At 43.1% G+C, this 21,411-nt stretch overlaps 1 protein-coding gene across 1 annotated transcript in view; it reads right to left on the reverse strand.

Moving 5' to 3' along the window:
* The window catches only part of LOC121293416 (sodium-coupled neutral amino acid transporter 4-like), a 47,157-nt gene extending 25,930 nt beyond the window's left edge, over positions 1–21,227 (reverse strand). The window contains exons 1-4 of the mRNA XM_041216495.1: positions 21,022–21,227; positions 9,213–9,379; positions 8,596–8,674; positions 7,472–7,587 (exon numbers count right to left, since the gene is read on the reverse strand). Of these exons, the coding sequence (XP_041072429.1) occupies positions 7,472–7,587; positions 8,596–8,674; positions 9,213–9,292 (275 nt within the window). The 5' untranslated portion in view covers positions 9,293–9,379; positions 21,022–21,227. The remainder of the gene's footprint in view (positions 1–7,471; positions 7,588–8,595; positions 8,675–9,212; positions 9,380–21,021) is intronic.
* Positions 21,228–21,411: the final 184 nt, after the last annotated feature.

A 21,411-nucleotide genomic window follows, 5' to 3' on the forward strand; every position in this document is an offset into this window, starting at 1 on the left:
TAGAAAAATAAAATTTCCCTAACATGTCCCCTCATGTGATAATGTCACATTAGTTGGGACACGTCCATAATTTTGACAAAAACTTTATTAAAATGTTTTAAAAGCTACATGAAACCTCATCCCGCCCATGGATGAGGTTTCATGCTTTTTCCAATTCGCGCTGGGGCTCCTGATCTGCTCGCCAACCTTAAGGTTGGACGGGCAGGTCCACTAATTACTTAATAGCCTTTATGAATGGCCTCAATTGGCCATTGATAGGTCAGCGGGTGCGCAGCTGATTTCGCTGTGTCCTCGCCTCCCTCAAAATTTAAACGGGGCGCAGTGATGCCGGGAGTACCCCCCCCCCCCCCCCCCCCCGACGTCACCATGCGTCGTTTTATGCGTCGGCGTGCAGGCCCCATCCCCCGCTCGCTGACGCGTAAAACCCTGCCCCATAAGTTATTAGTGAAATCGCACATGGAGTTATGTGAGCAGATGTGGTCAACGTTCTTTAAATGACATAAACATGGAAAAGGTTCATGAAAGAGCAACAGAAGGAATTAGGCAACAAACTTAATCCCATGGCCTTAATTTTGCACACGTCGTGTGCATGCGATTAGGGTGCCCAAAAACGGCTGCAAATATCAAAACAATGCGACTTCATGGTGGCTGGCCAATTAAAGGCTGGTCAGCGTGAAACATGCGCCTACATTGGGGAAGGGCTGCCGGCAGGGCGGGAGCATGGCAGGTGCCAACAGGATCTCGGGGTGGGTGGGGTGGGGGGGGCTTAAAACACTTGAGGCTGCACCTTGAAGGCCGCAAGGAGTTCCAGAGGAGGCACAGCCAGCTGTCCAAATCTAAGCTGAAGGTATGGCATAAGCTCCTGCTTGACATGCCAGGTGGGAGGGCAATGCAGGTGGGCACTCTGACCCCGCTTCTCGACCGAGTGCCTGTGCACTCTTGTGGAGGCAGCAAGTACCAGGCAGGACATCCTGAAAACAAAGAAGGCCTGGGTGGAGCTGGCAGACCAGGGCAGTGGGCACGGTGTCGTGTGCTGCACTTAGATTCAGTGCCGAAAAAGGTTTCATGATCTTATGCGCTTGGGAAGGGTGAGTAGCAATGTGGCTTGGTATTGTGTGGAGAAGTCCTGAAGGGCGGCCATCCTTAGTGGCTCAGGGGTGTAAGATTCAGAGTAACAGAAGGCTGGGAGATCAGATCTGTAGACCTGGGTGTATTTAATGGTCATGTGTGAAAATATGAAGGGCACTTCAACCTGCTGCCCGGAGGCAGGGTGAGGGGGAGGAAGCGAGCCTGGTATGGTGTTGCTGGTAGAGGGTGGACTAATGAATGGATCCTTGTCCTTACAGGAGAAGAAAAGCCACAATGCCACTGAGCGCACATGAATGAGGGGTGGGGTGGTCAATATTGCTCACCCTGATCAAATCTGAGATGGATGCCATGGAGCTTGAGTGTGAGCACACACCAAGGTCATCAGGTCACAACGAGGCAGGCGTCTCGGAGGAAGATAGGAGTCCAGTGGGCAGATGCAGGACATAGATGAACTGCAAACAATGTAGGGCTCTCTTATCTCAAAAGATAACTTCTAATCAAGAACCCCCAGTGATCCAGCAATGAAGATGGCACCATGATGTTGCTATCCATAGTCTCACCAGGCCACCTAGTATGTACATTCAATATGTGATGATTGATACCACTGACATATTGTCTTCCTCTATCCTCCAGAGGCACCTAGAGGAGGAACCACACACAGATCCACTTGTGTCACACGATCTCTTGCGACCAGGCACCAGCTCAGATATAAGTACGTTAATGGTCTGTAGTTCATCGGCTTAGATGGTTGTGCACTGTGGGGAGGTCAGGGCACACTTACATAAGGAGCCGGCAGAGGCACACTGTGTCCAGGGCACCAACTGTTGGAGGACATCTGGAGACCAGGGCAATACTGAGTCTGAGGGAGATGATCAGCCTCTGGAGTAGTCCATCAGGCTGCAGATGCTGGATGTCCAGCGGGATGCATGGGAAGATCTTGCGAAGATCCATGGGAGTTTGCATGCCATGGTCTCTGTTATGGAGGAGTCCTTGAGGAGTTTGACCACTGTGTTGATCCTGCGCACCGGGTACACAGCCTCCTCCATGAGAGTGGTGGCTCTCATGGAGAGGCAGTTCCAGAAACAGAGTCAAGGGTTCCTGGGGTTGCATTCAGATCTGCAAGCCCTCACACTGGCAATGATCTCAGGATGCCATTGTCAGTGTGTGAGATGGATGAGGCACCTAGTCTCTCTGCTAGGTGCCCATCCATCAATGGTGAGCAGGGAGGGCCAGACATGTCTCACGCATGTCTCACCGCCTGTCATCTCAGTGGGCTTCTCTCAAGGCGTTCTGGAATGAGGGCAGCAGGTTCTCCGTGTCCCACCCCCCCGCCAGTGATTATGGCATCTTGAAATGCTGCAACGATTAATGAGTGCCCAGCCACGTCACTGGTCGCACCCTCCCAGACCGAGCCTACCCAGAGGATGATTACCGTGGTCACCAGGGCTGACAGGGTAGCATAGCCAGCAATCTGCTTCAATGCCGCTGCCGGTGAGTGAGGGGGTGGGGGGTGGCATCAAGACGTAGCACTCACAAGCGTAGGTTTAAAGCACCGTGAGCACAGGATGGGGTTCTCACAGGCAACGTTCTTTCATTTCATCAGTGTTATGTATTGTTTTTGTTTGACAGTAGCAACAAAACTATGTTATGTTCCTTTTTTGCAACTCTGGGAAAGATATAAATTTAGATTTTGTTTCACTGCCCTGAGTGGCCTTCATGTTTTCCATAGGTGCAGCTTCATCACTGCCTTATGATAGACGGCAGGGACAGCAAACATTATCACAGAGGTTGTGAGGTGACATTGGGGTCATGGGGTTTCCTCCTCAGAAATGTGTGTGAAGGAGGCAGCGCCCTCGCCATGAGAGCGAAGCCAAGCCTTGGCAGCCTAGCTGAGGGTGCAATGAATCAAGGCCTCCCTGGTGTCCCTCCCTCCCTGAAGGTTCCTTGAGTCTGCCTCCTTGTCCTCACCTTGTGCCTGACTGGTCTGCTCATCAGATCCATCAGTTGGGTCTTCCTCTAAGGCTTGTGGAGCTGCGTCGCTAACCTCATCCTCCATTGGGTCACCCCATGCCAGTGCCAGATTGTGCAAAGCACAGCAGACAATGACAACAGGCGACACGTGCTCCGAAGGATATTGCAGGGCACCCCCTGATCGACCCAGGCAGTGGAACCTCATCTTCAGCAGACAATGGATCTCTCAGCCACTGCCCTTGTAGAGACGTGACTCCTATTGTATATCTCTTCCGCCTTTGTCCTTGGGTGCCAGAGTAGCACCACCTTTTCAAGGGATAGCCTTTGTCACCCAGCATCCGACCATCCAGCCGAGCTGGAGCCACAAACAGCCTTGACACCTGGAAGTGTCGCAGGGTGTATGCAACATGATAGCTGCCAGGGTACCTTGCGCACACTTGCAGAATCTGGGTCTTATGATCACATACTGTCCGCACTTTCTTGGAGTGGTAACCCTTTCAATCACAAGGGCACCCGGCTAACGTGCTGCCGCTTGAAGGCCACATGAGTGCAGTCTATGGCACGCTGTATCAGGGGAACCCAGCAATAGCTGCGAAGCCTCTGGCTCATTCAGCCTGGTTGGCTTGGTCCATCTGGTAATGAATGAGTGTGAGGACCCATCTGAACAGAGCATCGGTGACGAGCCTGACACAACTGTGAACAGCTGATTGGGAGACTCTACACAGATTCCCCACTGACCCCTGGAAAGATCCAGATGCATAAAAATTGAGGGCTACTGGCACCTTCAGAGCCACCAGCATAGGGTGCCACAGTTGGAGGCGATCTCCAGCCCAATCACATGGCATATTGATGACATGGTGTCCATGGAGCGGTGGAGCCTCCTGCGGCACTGGACCTCAGACATGTTGAGGTAGCTGGATCGCTGCCTGTACACTCTGGCAGTGGGATAGTGGCGCCTTTTGTGGTCCCTTCCACCTTGCTCTCCCTGCTGGTCCTGCACCCACAGTGCCACGCCTCCCCTCCCACAGGTCTGTCCCTGCGATGCTGCCTGCGGAACTTGGCCTCCTCTCCCTTCTGCCCCCCTCTTCCTCCTCAGAGGAAGTCCCCCCCAGTGGAGAACATAATCCCCATCTTCTGAAATGCAGATGGCACTGTCCCGTGCACTGAAGGCTGCACTGGACAGAAATGTTCCAAGAGAGCTAACAAAACAAAAGAGCCCTCAAAGCAATGCTAATAAAGCAAATGCTTCATAAGAGACCACAGGAAAAGGTATGAAATCTCAGCAAACAAGTAGCATCAAACTCTCAACAAGAATAAAAATACCTGGAAAAACTCAGCAGGTCTGGCAGCATCTGCCGAGAGGAACACAGTTAACATTTCGAGTCCGTATGACTCTTCAGCAGAACTAAGTAAAAATAGAAAAGAGGTGAAATATAAGCTGGTTTAATGGGGTGGGGGGTCTAGAGCTAGATAGAGGGCCAGTGATAGGTGGAGATAACCAAAAGATGTCATAGACAAAAGGACGAAGAGGTGTTGAAGGTGGTGATTTTATCTAAGGAATGTTATAATTATGAGTAGAAAGCAGGACAAGCAAGGTACAGATAGCCCTTGTGGGGGTGGGGTGAAGGGAAGGGATTGAAATAGGCTAAAAGGTAGAGATAAAACAATGGATGGAAATACATTTAAAAATAATGGAAATAGGTGGGAAAAGAAAAATCTATATAAATTATTGGAAAAAAGGGGGATCAGAAAGGGGGTGGAGATGGAGGAGAGAGTTCATGATCTAAAATTGTTGAATTCAATATTCAGTCCGGAAGGCTGTAAAGTGCCTAGTCGGAAGATGAGGTGCTGTTCCTCCAGTTTGCGTTGAGCTTCACTGGAACAATTCAGCAAGCCAAGGACAGACATGTGGACATGAGAGCAGGATGGAGTGTTGAAATGGCAAGCGACAGGGAGGTCTGGGTCATGCTTGCGGACAGATCGCAGGTGTTCCGTAAAGCGGCCACCCAGTCTGCGTTTGGTCTCTCCAATGTAGACTCTCACCTGAACCCCTCACAGCTCACGCAGCCAATGCTCTGCTCCTCTTTTATCCTGCCTTTGGATGAGAAAAGTGAAAAAACGAGTTGGCTGCCCACCCATGTTGCCCATGTGATGAGCGCCAAATCGCATGGGCAATGTAAAATTGACTTCAACTGCACTTTTAATTGCCTTAAGTGGCTGATTAATTGTTGGCGGGCCGCTTCCAAGCCCCATACTTGCCCGCTGACTGAAATATCATGCGAGGTTTAACATTCTTCTTTTGAGATTTAACACTATTTCGGGTCAGGCATGTGCCTGCCACTAATGTGTAAAATTCTAGCCCACATTTATGATCACTAATTCATGAAGAAAGTTAAGTGTATTCATATTTATAAAAAAGGGTGTTTGAAAAAATGAAGATAAAATGAATCTAGAGTGATACTTTGTGAAAAATCAGAATAGGCAAACCAGGGAACATGATTGCAAACTGAACAAGAGTAAAAATTAACAAAAGAAAATGATCTCTATCATTTTGGAATCTTTCACTTATTGAAATGATTGCTGCTTAAAGTCCACAGGATTTATTATTGCAGCTTCAAAGTGAGAGCTTTGCTGAATCAATTTTTGATTCAGCAAAAAAAAGTAGTGGAATATTGGGCTGGAATAAGGAAGTTATTAAAAGTGGTCATTGTGGGTCCTTGAGGCGGCAGACTGGATAGGCTGAATAGTCTTTTTCAGCTCCTCTGTTCTTCATTCTTACAACAATAACCAATGAGTAGATGACCTTAAGGCACTAGTTCTATTGAGGGCCTTGACAGCATTGCAAATTGTAAGAGATGAACCCTCATTTCATCTCCTATGGGGAGAATTTTCCTCCTGTCCGGTGGGCTGGTCGGGAGTGGGCACGGAGCTGATCGTCACCCGCGATCGGCTGCATGCCGCCATTTTATGTGGGCAGGCCAATTAAGGCCTGTCCAGCGTGATACATGCCCGATAGCGCTCACGGAGCTGCCTCAGGGAGATTAAGTTCAGATTGAAAGTTTTTAATAAAGACAGATAAAAATTATTTAGACATGTCCCCTCATGTGACAGTGTCACATGAGCTGCGACATGTTTGTGAATTTTGGGAAAAATGTTTATTTAATTATTCAACCCTTCATGAAACCTCATTCTGCCTGTGGATGAGATTTCATGAAAAACACAAAGGCCACTTGGGCTCTTCGCCTGCCCGCCAACCTTAAGGTTGGACAGGCAGCCCTGTTAATTATGTAAATTGGTTTTTAAATGGCCTTAATAGCCTTTGACAGTTCGGCCGGCCTGCGCCCGCTGAACAGAAGATCGGAATGATGCGCGGTGATGTCCAAACACACATCAGTCGCCAGGAATAGCCAGTTTCCATGCGGATAGCCAAGTGTATTCAAGCACAATTGTGAGAACATGTTAACTAGCACTGAGTGCAGTCTCTTACTTTTTCCTTAAGTCGTAAGATGTGTTATTTATTTTACACACCTAGTAAAGATAAAAGTTTGAGTGGATTTTCTGGCCCTGAATTTAATGCTACCTAATGAGCTGCTCAACATTCAACTAATTTAGATGTATCCATTAATCTTCATTTGTTTCTTATACGTGTGTTGACAACCCTATCACCTAGCTTTATTTACTGAGCATTTCATTAATGAAGCCAAGAGCTCTGGATAAGCTTAGCAAATTTCAGATATCAGTTCTGGTTAAAACATTCAGCACTTAAATTAACTCTGTACCTTCTATTAAATTAAAACTCAATCTCCTCACATTATATATCAAATTATTTTGTTTTACCTAGATCGCTGATGTTGTCTGTGACACGCTGTGATACAATTCAGTAAAGTTGATCCCCATAACTAGGCTGATTGGCCTTCACACAGTTCAAAATGAGCTGGATACAATTTATCATGAGAAAAAAAAAATTGCTACACTTCGTCAGTATATTTGTCCAATGTATCCATATCCAAGACAGTTCCCTATCATGAGTATAAACAGAATTACTCCCAAATCATCACAGATTTTCTGATTAAATGCAAGACCAGAAGAGAAAACATTTGAACATAATTTTGAATGTGACGTGTGGGTGATCTACATAGCATCTGAAAAGGCAAAAAGGAATTCTTAAAGTTTCAGACATAGTTTGAAACTCAAAACCATTGTATCAAAAATAATGCATCTTGCTCCTGAACAAATGTTGTCAATCAAAAGAACCATGCAATAATCTCTTTACCAACCAACAGAAGCAATGCTGTGGGGTGTTTGAACAGAACATGTTTATTTCTGATTGTATTAAAATTAAAGGAATTGTTTGTTATAAGAAAAGGTATGAGCTATAACAATAATGTTAACTTTTACATTTGATACTTACATAAATAGTGCAATCCCTGTATTGGCCATTGCATATGATAAGCCTAAGAGCCCAGTGCCAATGATGGCATTGCTCAGGTTAAACACAGACATATAAGTGGAGGTTGATCCAGGATACTAAAAAAAAATTTAAAAATTAACATGACTTAATCAGACTAACAGGCTATTTGTTTAACAAGCCTCCAACAGATGAACAGACACAATGATATCCCAAGTGATCATCAAATTTTAAACATTCGTATTTTACATGATGAAACCAAATTGTCAAATTGGTGTTATAATTCAGGTGCATACTGGTTCTAACAGCCTTGCTAAACTTTGATTTGTATTAAGGATTTATCTACTTTCTGTGCCTTGATACATAATTTATAGAAGACATGCACTAACCCCAACTTTTGTTTTATTCATTAGTATGTTACTTAAAGACATAAAAAAGATTTCAGAGAACAAAATAAGCACAATGGGAACAGTTTTGGTGAGCATGTTATAAAATAGCTAGCAATTGCAATGTGTATTGTTCTTGTATGAAATTGGATTGCTAGGTATCTTACAATTAGAAGTTTTACTGAACACAATGGAGGTTATTTACAAGTGCTGCTGGCAGGATGTTTCAGCTCCCCCTCCACCCCAATCAGGACCAGAGTCTCTCAAAACATCCTCCCACTTTCCTCCATTGAATATTTCCAGATTTCCCCCTCTCTCTCTGTTCACAGCCATGCCCCTCACTAACAGCTGGGGATGTTCTAACATGGTCTCCCACTGTGGCCTCCTACGCCTTGCCAGACTAGGCTGACCATCTGACTGGAGATCGAGTGGGATTCTGGATTATTTTATTTAAATGATATCCCAAATTAAGATGGGCAGTGCTTCCTCATCCCCAACCTTGCTGGCTTCATTGCCTGTTGTTGGGCTACCCTGCACATTGAAATGCAGGCCATAAAATCACCCGCTGGATTTCTTTCTGGGTCATTCATCCAGGCCTTTGGCTTACTAGTCCAGTAATATAACCACTACACAACCATTCCTTTACTGAACATCTATAGCAAAGCTGCCAAACTTTGCTGCCTCTTCTTTTGAAGGTTGCAAATATGTCCCGATAGCTTCACGAAACCACGGGCTACTTACATGCTCCTCATTTTCCTTCCTTCCTTTATCACTGCTTCCATGGCACACTGTACTTTCAAAATCATTGCCACCGCATTTGCTGGAAGACAATAATAAAAATATCACTTAAATCTATGTTTATAAATGTACTGGATTTAACTTTTGCTCTGTATCATATTCTCATTTTAAACATCCCTAATTATTGATTGAGCTGCATTTTAGATTCCCCTAAACAATTGCAAATAACATAATAACACACTGAACTTGGGAAAATCCTTTATTTCTTTTAGAAGCGAATTGGCAATTCTAATATAACATACACTAAATTGTAGCGCTAATGTTAAATGCCATTATTTTAATGTCTAACAAGAAAGCATAACTGCAAAAAAAGTAATTTGCATTTTCCATAATGTTGTATATTTTCCATTTTGTGATACTAACTTTCCTGAGAGTCCAGAGCTGCACTATTTTTGATAACTGATTCTTTTCTTCCAAGAAAGTTAATTTGATACCTGTAATGAATGTCCAAAATCTTATTATAGAAATTATAAATATAACAAGTACCAACGATCCTAATATTAAGTGAATGTTTTTATAATAATGTTGCATATAAGAAGTGATTTTTTTTTACTGCATACCTTTTCATTCCAACCCCTGTGAAGTCTTTGAGTTCAGAGCCTCCAGAGTTGATACCAGCTCCAGATTCCAAATTATCCATTCCAACTCCCGGTACAGCTTTTGGAAATTTGCAGATAGTGGAGGTCTTTACAAAAATTGTTCAGCCTGGTCTCGAAGTAACTTTAACCTGTTTGGACCAAAACATTTACCCATTAAAAGCAGAAATGGTACATTTAAAAGGGAGGAACTGCGTTACTGCTTGCTTAGCCACAGTCAGATCAAACTTCTCCAAAAAGTGTTTTGATCCATGCAATTGATGTGAATAACAAATCTACAGAGTTTCAGGTAGTAAATGTGATGCATAAAACATTTAAAGAATCCCAAATTTAACTTTCTACTAAATCATTCTGGTCTCGCTAGAATGCACAGAGCAGATTCTTTGCAGCGGAACACTATTTTGGAGAGAGAGAGAGCTGGGGAAGAGATAGCAACATGTTACACTGTGTAAGCTTCCAGGTTGTTAGCCCTACATTCTGTATTTTTGTTGAAAGACATTATTAGCCTTGTATGAACTGCAAAGGATTCACCAAGAATACTGAGCATTGAGAAGAATGATCTGCAGAGACTGCATCAAAATCAATCCGTTTGTTGTTTATTTTTAATGAGGGCAAAACCAATTTCAGTAAAACTTAATAGTTAGTATTTAATCACTTGAAAGCAGAAATTGAACTGGACCAGCCACATAAATATTGTGGCTAGGCTACATGAGCGGATCAGAGGCTGGGTATTCTCTGGTGAATTACTCATCTCCTGTGTCCCCAAAGACTGTCCGCCATCTACAAGGCACAAGTTAGGGGTGCGATGGAAAACTCTCCTGCCTGGATGAGTGCAGCTCCAACAACATTCAAGAAGCTTAACATCTCCCAAGACGGAGTAGCCCACTTTATTGAAACCCCATTCACCACCTTAAAAGTTCACTATCTCCACCATCATGTCTACAGTGTATACCATCTACAAGATGCATTGTAGCAACTCGGCAAAGCTTTCTTGACAGCACCTCCCAAACCTGCAGCAGATGCTTGGAACACCATCACTTCCAACTTCCCCTCTGATTCATACATCATCCTGACTTGGAAATACTTTAGCATTCCTAGGTTGTCACTGGATCAAAATCTTGGAACTCACTACTTAATACATTATTGGAGTATCTTCATCACACAGACTGCAGTGGTTCATAAAGTGACCCACCACCTTCTCAAGGAAAATTAAGGGTGTTAAATAAATGCTGGCATTGCATGCAACACCCACATCCTGTTGATGAATAAAAAGATAAGCATTTGTATTCTATTAGTATTCACATATAAATGTTCAATAGAAAAAGGGATAAATCTAGAGGGCTGGTGAACAGCAAATGTAATTCTTATCTTCAAAATGGGAAACAGAACTAAGAAAGGTATAGACCAATTAACTAACTTAATGTCAGTGTTAGGAAAGATACTAGAAAAAACAAAAAAAACTAGACAACAAAATATCTCAAGATGGAGAACATGAAAAATTGCATGGGTTTCTAAAAAGAAAGGTTTTGTTTCACCAACCTTACCAAATTCTTTGAAGAAACAACAGAAAGAGCGGACAATGTCAAGGGCTGGGAATTTCCGGCCCTGTCGGGGTGGGACCTGCCGCGAGGGATGTGGCAGGCCAGCAAAATTCCATTGATTTTCAATGGGACCGCAAGATCCGGGTGGGATTGGAAAATCCCAGCCAAGGTGTGGTGCACATGGCCTTTCAGGAGACCTTTGATAAGGAGCCACAAAATAAACTGATGACAAACACCAAAGACCAGGTGACAGAATGGCATCAGATATAGCAGATGGCCAAGAAACAGAAAACAGAGGAATAGAACACAAAAACAAGGAGGTAAAGTTAGATTAATGTAGAACTATGGCTATAAAATCACACTTGGTCTACTTTGTGCAGGGCTGGATTTCATACATGTGCTTTGGCACAGAGCACTATAGACAAATACAAGTTCTCTTATACACGATGGATATCAATGGGCTTGAACCACTGCAATATCACCCGGATACCATCTATATTTACAAGGGCCATTTATATTTACACAGTTACTTTCTTTGTTTGTGCTATGACAAATTTTAAATTTGGAGACAGAAACTTGGGACAATTCTCTTCATAACACACTCCATTTACGCAATGAAAGACATGTTGCTGAAGCTTTTCATCCTGTGCTTATCAGGACAAATGCAAGAGAATTGTTTGTATTCTTTATGGCCTTTTTGACTCATGTTGCTACTTTTAGTGCTTTATGAATCAGTATTCCTAGATCTCTTGGCTCCTCTACCACATTTAGTTTCTTCCCTTACAAGGAACAAGTGGCCTCTTTATTCCTCCTGCCAAAATGAGTGGCATTAATAGCTGCACTAACAACCAATTTAAATAATCAGTCAAGCTCATAATGTGGCTCATTTATGCTTACCAGAAGCAACATATATTCATATGGAGGGACTTGAACTCTGCAAACAAAAAGAATACTTCAAGCCTTGCATCTTTTTTTGAATTGTCCTGAAGCATGCGGAGCCTATAGCCCCCTGTTGCATTCTCCATGGGAAAGCCTCAGCCAATCAGAGTTGACTTGCCAACCAATCAGCACTCCCTTTTCTCAGATGGTATAAATTGTGGTGAGCTTTTGAAATTTGACATTCTTGTGTTTGTCCTGAAGAATGCAAGGTGTAAATCTTCGGCAACATGTCTCTCTTTTTAGCAATATTCATACTCCAGCTTATTAAGATTTAAATATGAATACAAATGGACAGTTCTTTTACATAGGTCAGGCCTGCACTAACACAGTTCAAAATGTTATTCTGTTTGCAGCTTTAGTAGATCACAACCGCTACCATGGTTCCTTGATTGTATACAGAAAATTCTGGCCTCTAAACCATGAAACATCAATGAATATTGCAGCTACACACAATTTCTCAGCTATGTATAGCATATGGAGTGTGGAAGATAACACACACTTCACTGTAGTCTATAAAACATTGGCATGGCAACCCGTACATCCACAGCCAAAGCAATGCGTTGCCATGGTGCAAGTATCCCATTCTATCCCTTCACTTGAGTGTCAACTGATTGCATTTAGCTTGCTATTTCGGTTTATGTATCTCAATTGAAGTGTTACTGTGCATCAGATGTTCACCTGTAATAAATCTGTAACAAATGACACTTATTTTAGTCCATTGCATATTTCAATTTTTCTTATCAAAACAGACAATAATTTAATGTTAAATTCTAAGAAAAGATTCATCAGATTTGCTGTTCAGTATTGTTATCACCAATAAACATAAACATTGTGAAGCTCGGGGAAGAAGTTTAGACCCAAAGCTATATGCAAGACTTCAGATGGAAGGAGGGCTGATGTAAGCAAAATTAAAACTAAAATTAAACTGGAAATGAGGAGCGAATTTGTAGAGATGTCAGCAGTATGAACAAAGGTACTGGAAATGTATTCTGTAGTGATGTCCCAGAATAATTAAAAATTTTGCATTCAAACTGTGTCAATGGTACTATATCTCTTAAACATGTAATGCCACAACAGTATTACATCCACATGGAAAAAATAAATGGCCAGCTCAAATAAGCAATATATGCTACAACAAAAACAAAAATAGCCGGAAATACTCAGCAGGTCTGACAGCATCTGTGGCGAGGAAGACAGAGTTAACGTTTCAAGTCCGTATGTATGACTCTTCATCAGAACTATATCTTTGAAGCAATATGTGCTGTCAGCCACGGTCATTGACTCAAGTATTCCACTGACTCAAGACCAAGCAACCAAAGGACAATTCCATGCATTATACGGTCAGTGCCACAATTCTATCCAATCAAATTACCAATTTGGTTTAGCAATCCAGAATCAGTAACTGTCTCAAGATCATTGATTTACTCCAATTACTTCCTTCCAAACAAAAGCTGCCCCCTGCAGAAGTCTGCAGAGTCTGTCAGGGGCCCAAGGGCTTGTTTTGGAAATGTCACGCCGATATTGGGCGGTGGGATTTTCAGTCGCTATGAGCAAATGTGTAAAAGACACAACATAGGAGTTTTCATCTACACCCTGCTGATGACCCATGTCACATGAAACCAGCTGCTGGAGAAGTGAGGAATTATTGCTCTTGTTGCCAAGTTCAAGGCCTGAGAAAGTCAGAGGACTGCATGACCAGAATCATCGTTTTCACCCTACTCCTGTAGAACTACGATATCCAGGCTGTACAGGGACAATCCACATCGATAACAAAGGGGTAGAAAATTTACAAATAACAATGACTTCAGTGCAGCAGAGAAAAGATACAAAAAGCAATATGATTACATTCTTTTCAGCATTTTATACAATTTAAAGCAGTAACTAAGTACTCTGAGTTAACAGGAGTCTGATCATTGTTGTTGCTCTGTATATTTCCTCATGGTGAAATAATGTAGCTCGATAATTTGGGTGTTGTTTTTGACCATGTTTGCTCATTAGTCTTGAATAGCTTGAGGTAGCACACATTGGAAAGACTTGAGCACCCAGTCCAGATCTCAAATGGTATTATTACAGTATTATTATACCACTGAACTAGATATTGAACCTGTGAACCCTTTCCCCCCCAATGCAAGACACTCATAGGATAGACTTTTCAGACTGGAGGATGGTAGACAATGGTGTTCCCAATTTTAGCACAATGGATTGGGAGAGGCAGTATATACTTAATGGTAAAGTTCTAAAGAGTGTGAAGGGACAAAGGGATCTGTGGTGGGGGATGGGGGAGGGGTGCCTGTGCACAGATCTTTGAAGGTTCCCTGGCATGTTGAAGGACTTGTTAGCCAAGAATATGGGATCTGGCCTTCATAAATAGAGGTTCTGGGCTAGAGTTTCATGGAGTCGGGGAGATTCGGTGGAATGGTGAAAATGGCAGCCAGGGTTCAATTCCAGGTTTTCCAATCCCATTCCTGGGGTTTCTGATTTTTAGCAAGTTGTTTAAACATGCGGGTTGATTTGGGCTATGAACCTGGACCCTGCACTCCCGAACTGGCTGGCTCCATTGCGGGGATAGGCATGTCCTAATCTTCTGCAATTCTCATGGGACAACATTTTCCCCCCGTCGGGGGGGATGTGCGGGAGTGGGCGGGCGGGTTCCTGATCGGTGCCCCGGCTTGGGGGCGCACCACCATTTTACATGGACGAGCCAATTAAGGCCCGCCCAGCATGACGTCCGCCAGGAAGCACTATGCACTCCCTGTGCGGGTGGGGAGGACAAGGGGGGGGGGGGGGGATTCCCTCAACCAGGAGTGTGCTCTTTCGTGCATGTGAAAGAGTACACAGATCTCCCTGAGGCAAAATGCTACCTCAGGGAGATCGGCTCAGAATTGAAACAGTAAATAAAGGTCAGATAAGAATTTCACTGCCATGTTCCGTCATGTGACAGTGTCACATGAGTTGGGACATGTCCATAACTTTTATTTTAACATATTCTGGAATTTTTAAATCCCTCATGAAACTTCATCCTGCTTTTTCTGAAGCCTGCCAAGGCTCCCAGCCTGCCCACCAACCTTAAAGTTGGACGTACAGGTCCATCAATTATGTCAATTACTTTTTTAATGACCTTAATAGGCCGTTGACAGGTCGACAGATGCGCAGCCGACTCGGCAGCATGCCCACCAACCTGAAAATGTGAATGATGCGAGGCGACGTCAGTACGCACGCCCGTCAGCCCGCGTCATTTTACGCGTCGGCGAGTGGGCCCCGCCAACGCTTGCCAACCAGAAAATACAGCCCATGGAGTCAGGCTAGGTTTTCAAAGAGTTGTGGTTCATGGCAACTCAGAGGTGTTATGAAGCATAGTCTGGATGACGGGACCTTCTGAAAGGTAAGTTCAAAAGTCCTACAATTTCTCATGTCAAGCTGTGACCGCACCCTCGCCCCTTCATGGCCCTTCATACCCCCATGCCTAGCTATGACCACCTACCCACCCCCTTGGTTCCTCATAATCCCTTGCCAAGCAATGCCACTTCCATGCCCATCCACCCACTATACACCCTGTCTTCATTGTCATCTTGGCTAACAACTCCCTCAATATGTCAGGACACCTTCAAAGATCTGTACAGTGTGTTAAGAATGCTTTATAATAGTCCTTTATTCATAAAAATTGCTTTTACTACAGCCCAATAAAAGTGTCAATCATCCAGGTCCTTTAAAGTATCAATAGCAGAAACTGCATGCAGCTTATTTAGCATTCTTGGCTGAGAGCCTAGACACCCATTAGAGTGCTCAAACAGTTACAAACCAGAGAAAACATTGCTTGATTGACAGCTCTGGCTCTCTTAGTCCCTCTGTCACTTTCACAAATTTTATTTAAATAAGATAAAGAGGTTTCAAGTACTTGCAGTTTCTTTTATTGATGCTTTAAAGTGTCCGGTTGATTGACACTTTTATTGGGCTGTAGCAAAAGCATTTTTATGAATGAATGAATGTTTTTTAAAGCTTTTCTTTCACCTATCCTATTGTCACTATAGCATTCATTGGTTCTATACAGTGCGTACAGTGGGTCAATGGGCATAGAAGTGCCATAATTTTACATAGGGGTATCAGGAATGTTATGACACAGCAGATAATGTGTGCCAGGTGGATCAAATCCACGAGGAAAACTTGATCTCACTATCACAGTGGTTTTGCAATTTGTATTTATTTTGAGATGCATGCATTGAATTCAGAAGTAATAACTCCACCAAAATTTTGGAAAGTAAAAAAAAATGCAAATTAAAATACTTATCAAGAAAAGATTTCAAGCATGCACATAGGTCTGCAAATTATTACTATAACTCCTAAAATCCCTAATTAACCTGGCTCCCAGTTGCACCCCCTTCAAGGAAAGGTCCAAAAATAGATTTTAGATGTTAAACAGATCCAACAAATTAACACAATACCCTGGACAGTGGAATTGAAAATAGCTCTCTTCAGCTTCGGTTTCTGTAGACAGCAGGTTTATGCACAAATACTGGAGGCTTCACACACTTCTGTTAGATCTTACAATGCTTTCCCCTGACAAATAGCCTCATTCTCCTTTGTATATATTTCACCATTTTTAACATGTAAATTCTATTGTTTCCATATGTCTTTGGAACTTTTACCTTTCCTATAATATAGGCACAGGCTTAACACAGTGATACTCCATTATGACACTTGGTTCTTTTCTGTCCCTGTATCCACAATCTATCAACTGCTATCTTTGCACTTTCACTTTGAATAGTGCAATTGAAATTGACCCAAGTGAGCTGTCATCATGCTCACTCGTGCTAATTGGTCAGGACCCAGAAGTCAGATGCATATTCAGTGACTGGGTAATAAGCCACTGACAAATGCACTGTACTTCTGGGCTCCCCATGTGTTGCTGGATGCCACCCCTATCCCACCCCACATCCCATCTCCCTGCATCCCACCCACTCCCCGTGCATCACTAAGTTAAAGTTCCTCCCTTAGAGCATGCAGAAAGTTTCTACAGATTCACAGTTGCTTGTAAATCTCCAGGGAAGGTTCAGGTTATCAAAAACCAAGCAGAAAATTGCTGGCTTGTTTTTCTATACTAAACTGTGCATTATGACAGTACATGACGCACTGAGGTGTGCTGGTAGCAAGCTAGATGCAAGACTTTTGTACGTATTGGTATAGCCAAAACTTACATTTGATAATGAATAAATTTATTTTATTAAGTCAAATTGATATAGGGAGTGACAAGGCATTGGAGGTGTTGGCAGGCTTAAAAATAGACAAATCTCCAGGTCCGGATGATTTGTGTCCCAGACTGCTGAGGGAGGCAAGGGAGGAGATCGCAGGGGCTCTGACCCAAATTTTTAATTCCTCTCTGGCCATGGGCGAGGTGTCAGAGGATTGGAGAACAGCTAATGTGGTTCCGCTATTTAAGAAGGGCTGTAGAGATAAGCCAGGGAACTACAGACCAGTGAGTTTCACGTCAGTTGTAGGGAAACTATTTGAGAAAATTCTGAAGGAGAGAATCTATCTCCACTTGGAGAGACCAGGTTTTATCAGGGATAGTCAGCATGGCTTTGTCAGAGGGAGGTCATGCCTAACAAATTTGATTGAATTTTTTGAGGAGGTGACCAGGTGTGTAGATGAGGGTAGTGCAGTTGATGTAGTTTATATGGATTTCAGCAAAGCCTTTGATAAGGTCCCACATGGGATACTTATAAAGAAGGCAAATGCACATGGGATACAGGGTAATATGATAAGGTGGATCCAAAATTGGCTTAGCTGTAGGAGACAGTGGGTGATGACAGAAGGATGCTTTAGTGACTGGAAGCCCGTGTCCAGTGGTGTACCACAGGGATCTGTGCACGGCCCCTATTATTTGTCATTTATATAAACGACATAGATGACTATGTGGGGGGTAGGATTAATTAGTAAGCTTACAGATGACACAAAGATTGGCCGGGTGGTTAACAATGAGGTAGAGTGTCTTGGACAACAGGAAGATATCGACGAGATGGTCCAATAGGCAGAGAAGTGGCAGATGCAATTTAACCCTAAAAAGTGTGAGATGATACACTTTGGAAGGAGTAATTTGACAAGTATTTAATGAATGGCATGACACTAGGAAGTTCTGAGGAACAAAGGGACCTTGACGTGTGTGTCTATAGATCTCTGAAGGTAGAGGGGCATGTTAGTGGGGTGGTGAAAAAGGCATATGGGACACTTGCCTTTATCAATCGAGGCATAGATTACAAAAGTAGAGAGGTCATGTTGGAGTTGTATAGAACCTTGGTGAGGCCACAACTGGAGTACTGTGTGCAGTTCCGGTCGCCACATTATAGGAAGGATGTGATTGCATTGGAGGGGGTGCAGAGGAGATTCACCAGGATGTTGCCTGGGATGAAACATTTAAGTTATGAAGAGAGGTTGGACAGACTTGGGTTGTTTTTGTTGGAGCAGAGAAGACTGAGGGGCGACTTGATCGAGGTGTACAAGATTATGAGGGGCATGGACAGGGTGGATAGGGAGCAGCTGTTCCCTTTAGTTGAAGGGTCAGTCACGAGGGGACACAAGCTCAAGGTGAGGGGCAGGAGGTTTAGGGGGGATGTGGGGAAATTTTTGATTACCCAGAGGGTGGTGATAGTCTGGAATGTGCTGCCTGGGAGGGTGGTGAAGGCGGGTTGCCTCACATCCTTTAAAAATTACCTGGATGAGCACTTGGCACATCATAACATTCAAGGCTATGGGCCAAGTGCTGGTAAATGGGATTAGGTAGGTCAGGTGTTTCTCACGTGTCGGTGCAGACTCGATGGGCCAAACGGCCCCTTCTGCACTGTGGGATTCTGTAATTGTGGAGAGCTGTTTTGTCTTGTGGCCTAAGGAAGTTTTCATTAAAACTGTAATGCTTACTGTATGAGTAATTTTTTCTGTGTGGGCAGTAAGGAGTTATGTTTTGAAGAGCGAGCTTATAGTGGGAAATAACGTGGAGAGCTGCTTCACTGTTAAGCATAAAAATACTCAGTTTACAGGATGGATGGAGGCTATTCAACTTATCATATCTCTTTTTATAGCCTCTGCTTCACAATGTTTATCCCTCTTCCCCTTAAGAATTGCAGTGGCCTCTGTCTCTACTTCCTGTGCCACCCCCTTCGTCAAGCTGTACTATTTTCTGCTAACCTTACACTCAGTGATCATTTCAATTGCCTCTCCAACCAAAGAAAATGATCCTTCCCTGTTCGCCTCATAAAAGGCAAGCATACTTTAAAATTGTGTTGTCGAATCGTCTTCTACCTTCCTCTGCTCTAGTGAAAATAGTTCCAGTATCTCAAGGGTCTAATGGAGTACAAAGAAACAAGTTGCAGTTACACAGCCTAATCGCAGCTCCAACTGCACCTCTAACATAAGCATTTCTTTAAGAGTGGTTTGTTTCAGTGTCTTATTCTGAAGTAGTTCCACCCGCTACAATCTCATTTATATTCAAGAGCTTCTATATATATATATATAAATAAATACATATGAACATATATAAATCAACACATATTCTAAAACTTGAATTTTGTAACACATACGGAGATAATATGAGGTCCACAGCTACTTATATATGGACTTTGAATGCTAGACAAAACACTTAAGCTGCAGCTGTCCTTTAGCCAGAGATGAACGGTGGGATTTTCCACACCCGCTCGCTGCCGTGATCTTCTGGTCCCGCCACAAGTCAATGGGCTTCTGGCTGGGGCACCACCTCACCCGTGGCAGGTCCCATGGTGATGGGGCTGGAAAATCACAGCCGAAGAATTACATTCCTGCACCTGCTTTACCGTAAAGCATACTGAAGGTGCTAAATCAGATCTTAAACAAGGTTTAATTTCCTGACAATGAAAAGCAAAAAGAAAAAATAAGTCCGGCTGGTGGAGCGTACAGAATGTAGAGATCATCAGTTTGGAAGGAGGTTATTCAGCCCATCGTGCTGTACCAGCTCTTTGGAAGAGCTATCCAATTAATCCCACTTTGCTGACTTTTTCCGTAGCCCTGCAATTTTTTTTTACCTTCAAGTATTTATCCAATTCACTTTTGAAAGTAATTATTGACTCTGCTTCCACCACCCCTTCAGGCAGCGTATTCCAGATGCCACCTCTTGGGTAAAAACAATATTCCCTCCCAAGACTCCTGGTTGTTTTGCCATTCATCCTTAACCTGTATCCTCTGGTTACCAACATTTCTGCCACTGGAAACAACTTTTCCTTATTTACTCTATCGAAACTGTTCACGGCTAAGAACAACTCTATGAAATCTACACGTAAACTTCCCTGCTCTAAGGGAAACAGCCCCAGCTTCTCCAATCCATCCATATAACTGAAGTCCTTCATCCCTAGAACCATTCTAGCAAATCTCTGCGGAGCAGGGAGCAGTGCAACGGGGAATATTGCATCTTTTAAAGGATGAGAGGGAAAGTATTTGATGCAGAGAAGGATACAGGCAATTGAAAGGGAGCAAATTAGTTTTGGATAGATGAATCTATCACAACGGTGAAAGCTCTTAATGTACAGACTCTGTTGAATTGTTTCAGCCACAAGGTTAATTCTTCATGCGGTATAAACTGTCGCTCTGTTGACAAAAAGATCAAGAGAGCTTAACGTTTAAAACAATATATGACAAAGTGGAATTGCCGGATAAACAAAATACGTAATGGACAACTGCAAACATCTTACTATTTATTTCCATTGGCGACGATCACTGAGAATTGAGGGTCCACCTATTCCGGAGTTCCCACTGAAAATCCTTCTGCTTTTGGGTCGTGATATTCAAAATCTAAGCTGCCGTATATATCTATTCAAATTGTTTGTAAGTATTATTAAACCTTAATGGTAAAATGATGAAACCGCAGTTTCTGAACCGCACTTGGCTCCAACATCCCGCCTTTAAAACCATTTTTAAGGTTTAAAAATGTGAATTCTTACACATTCACTGCACTATTAACTATGTACATTAATAAAAAATACACATTAAGATAATATATGATATAAAATGAAGTTTTGGAATTGTCTACATATTTTTTCTAGAATGCTACAATCTTCTCTCGAAAACCGAATTCTAGTTTCCCCAGTTGAAGCAATAATTAAACTCTCATAATCTATCAGTGCACCGTGCCCTGCTCCTCGCTGAGATCCAATTTTATAAAGGCAAGATTCCCTGTCAAATAAGAAATGTAATAAAGGCAGAGTTTATACGGTCAAACATCAGAGCCCGAAAGAACACTCATAGCGTCAAAGCAAGTTCTAAAGACTTTATTTTACCTTTTATTTTTAGGCTGGATAAACCACCTCTGCACTTTCTTCAGATCACTTTTTTGATGGATAACAATAGTTGGTGAAATATTTGGTGGTGTGGATCTGGCTGGACTGACTGATGTATCTTTGAATGTTTATTTTGGCGGGAGGATTTGCCCTGCGCAAGCGGTAGAGGGTACACATAAGCGCTCAGCAGCTCTTCAATATAAGCCTCAGTTCCTCCTGTAAATAGTATGGATTCCACTGCATGTTGCTGCCTCAGCAGATCTCGCGACAACATATAAGCACAGTGTCACATGTATGACAAATACAGACCCACATTTAATCATTAATAAAAATGCAGCTTTTGGGCTTCCAGGCCACATCCCAACAGTTTTCTAGGGAACCAAATCACCA

This window comes from Carcharodon carcharias, chromosome 21 (assembly GCF_017639515.1).
Source record: "Carcharodon carcharias isolate sCarCar2 chromosome 21, sCarCar2.pri, whole genome shotgun sequence".
NCBI lineage: Eukaryota > Metazoa > Chordata > Chondrichthyes > Lamniformes > Lamnidae > Carcharodon > Carcharodon carcharias.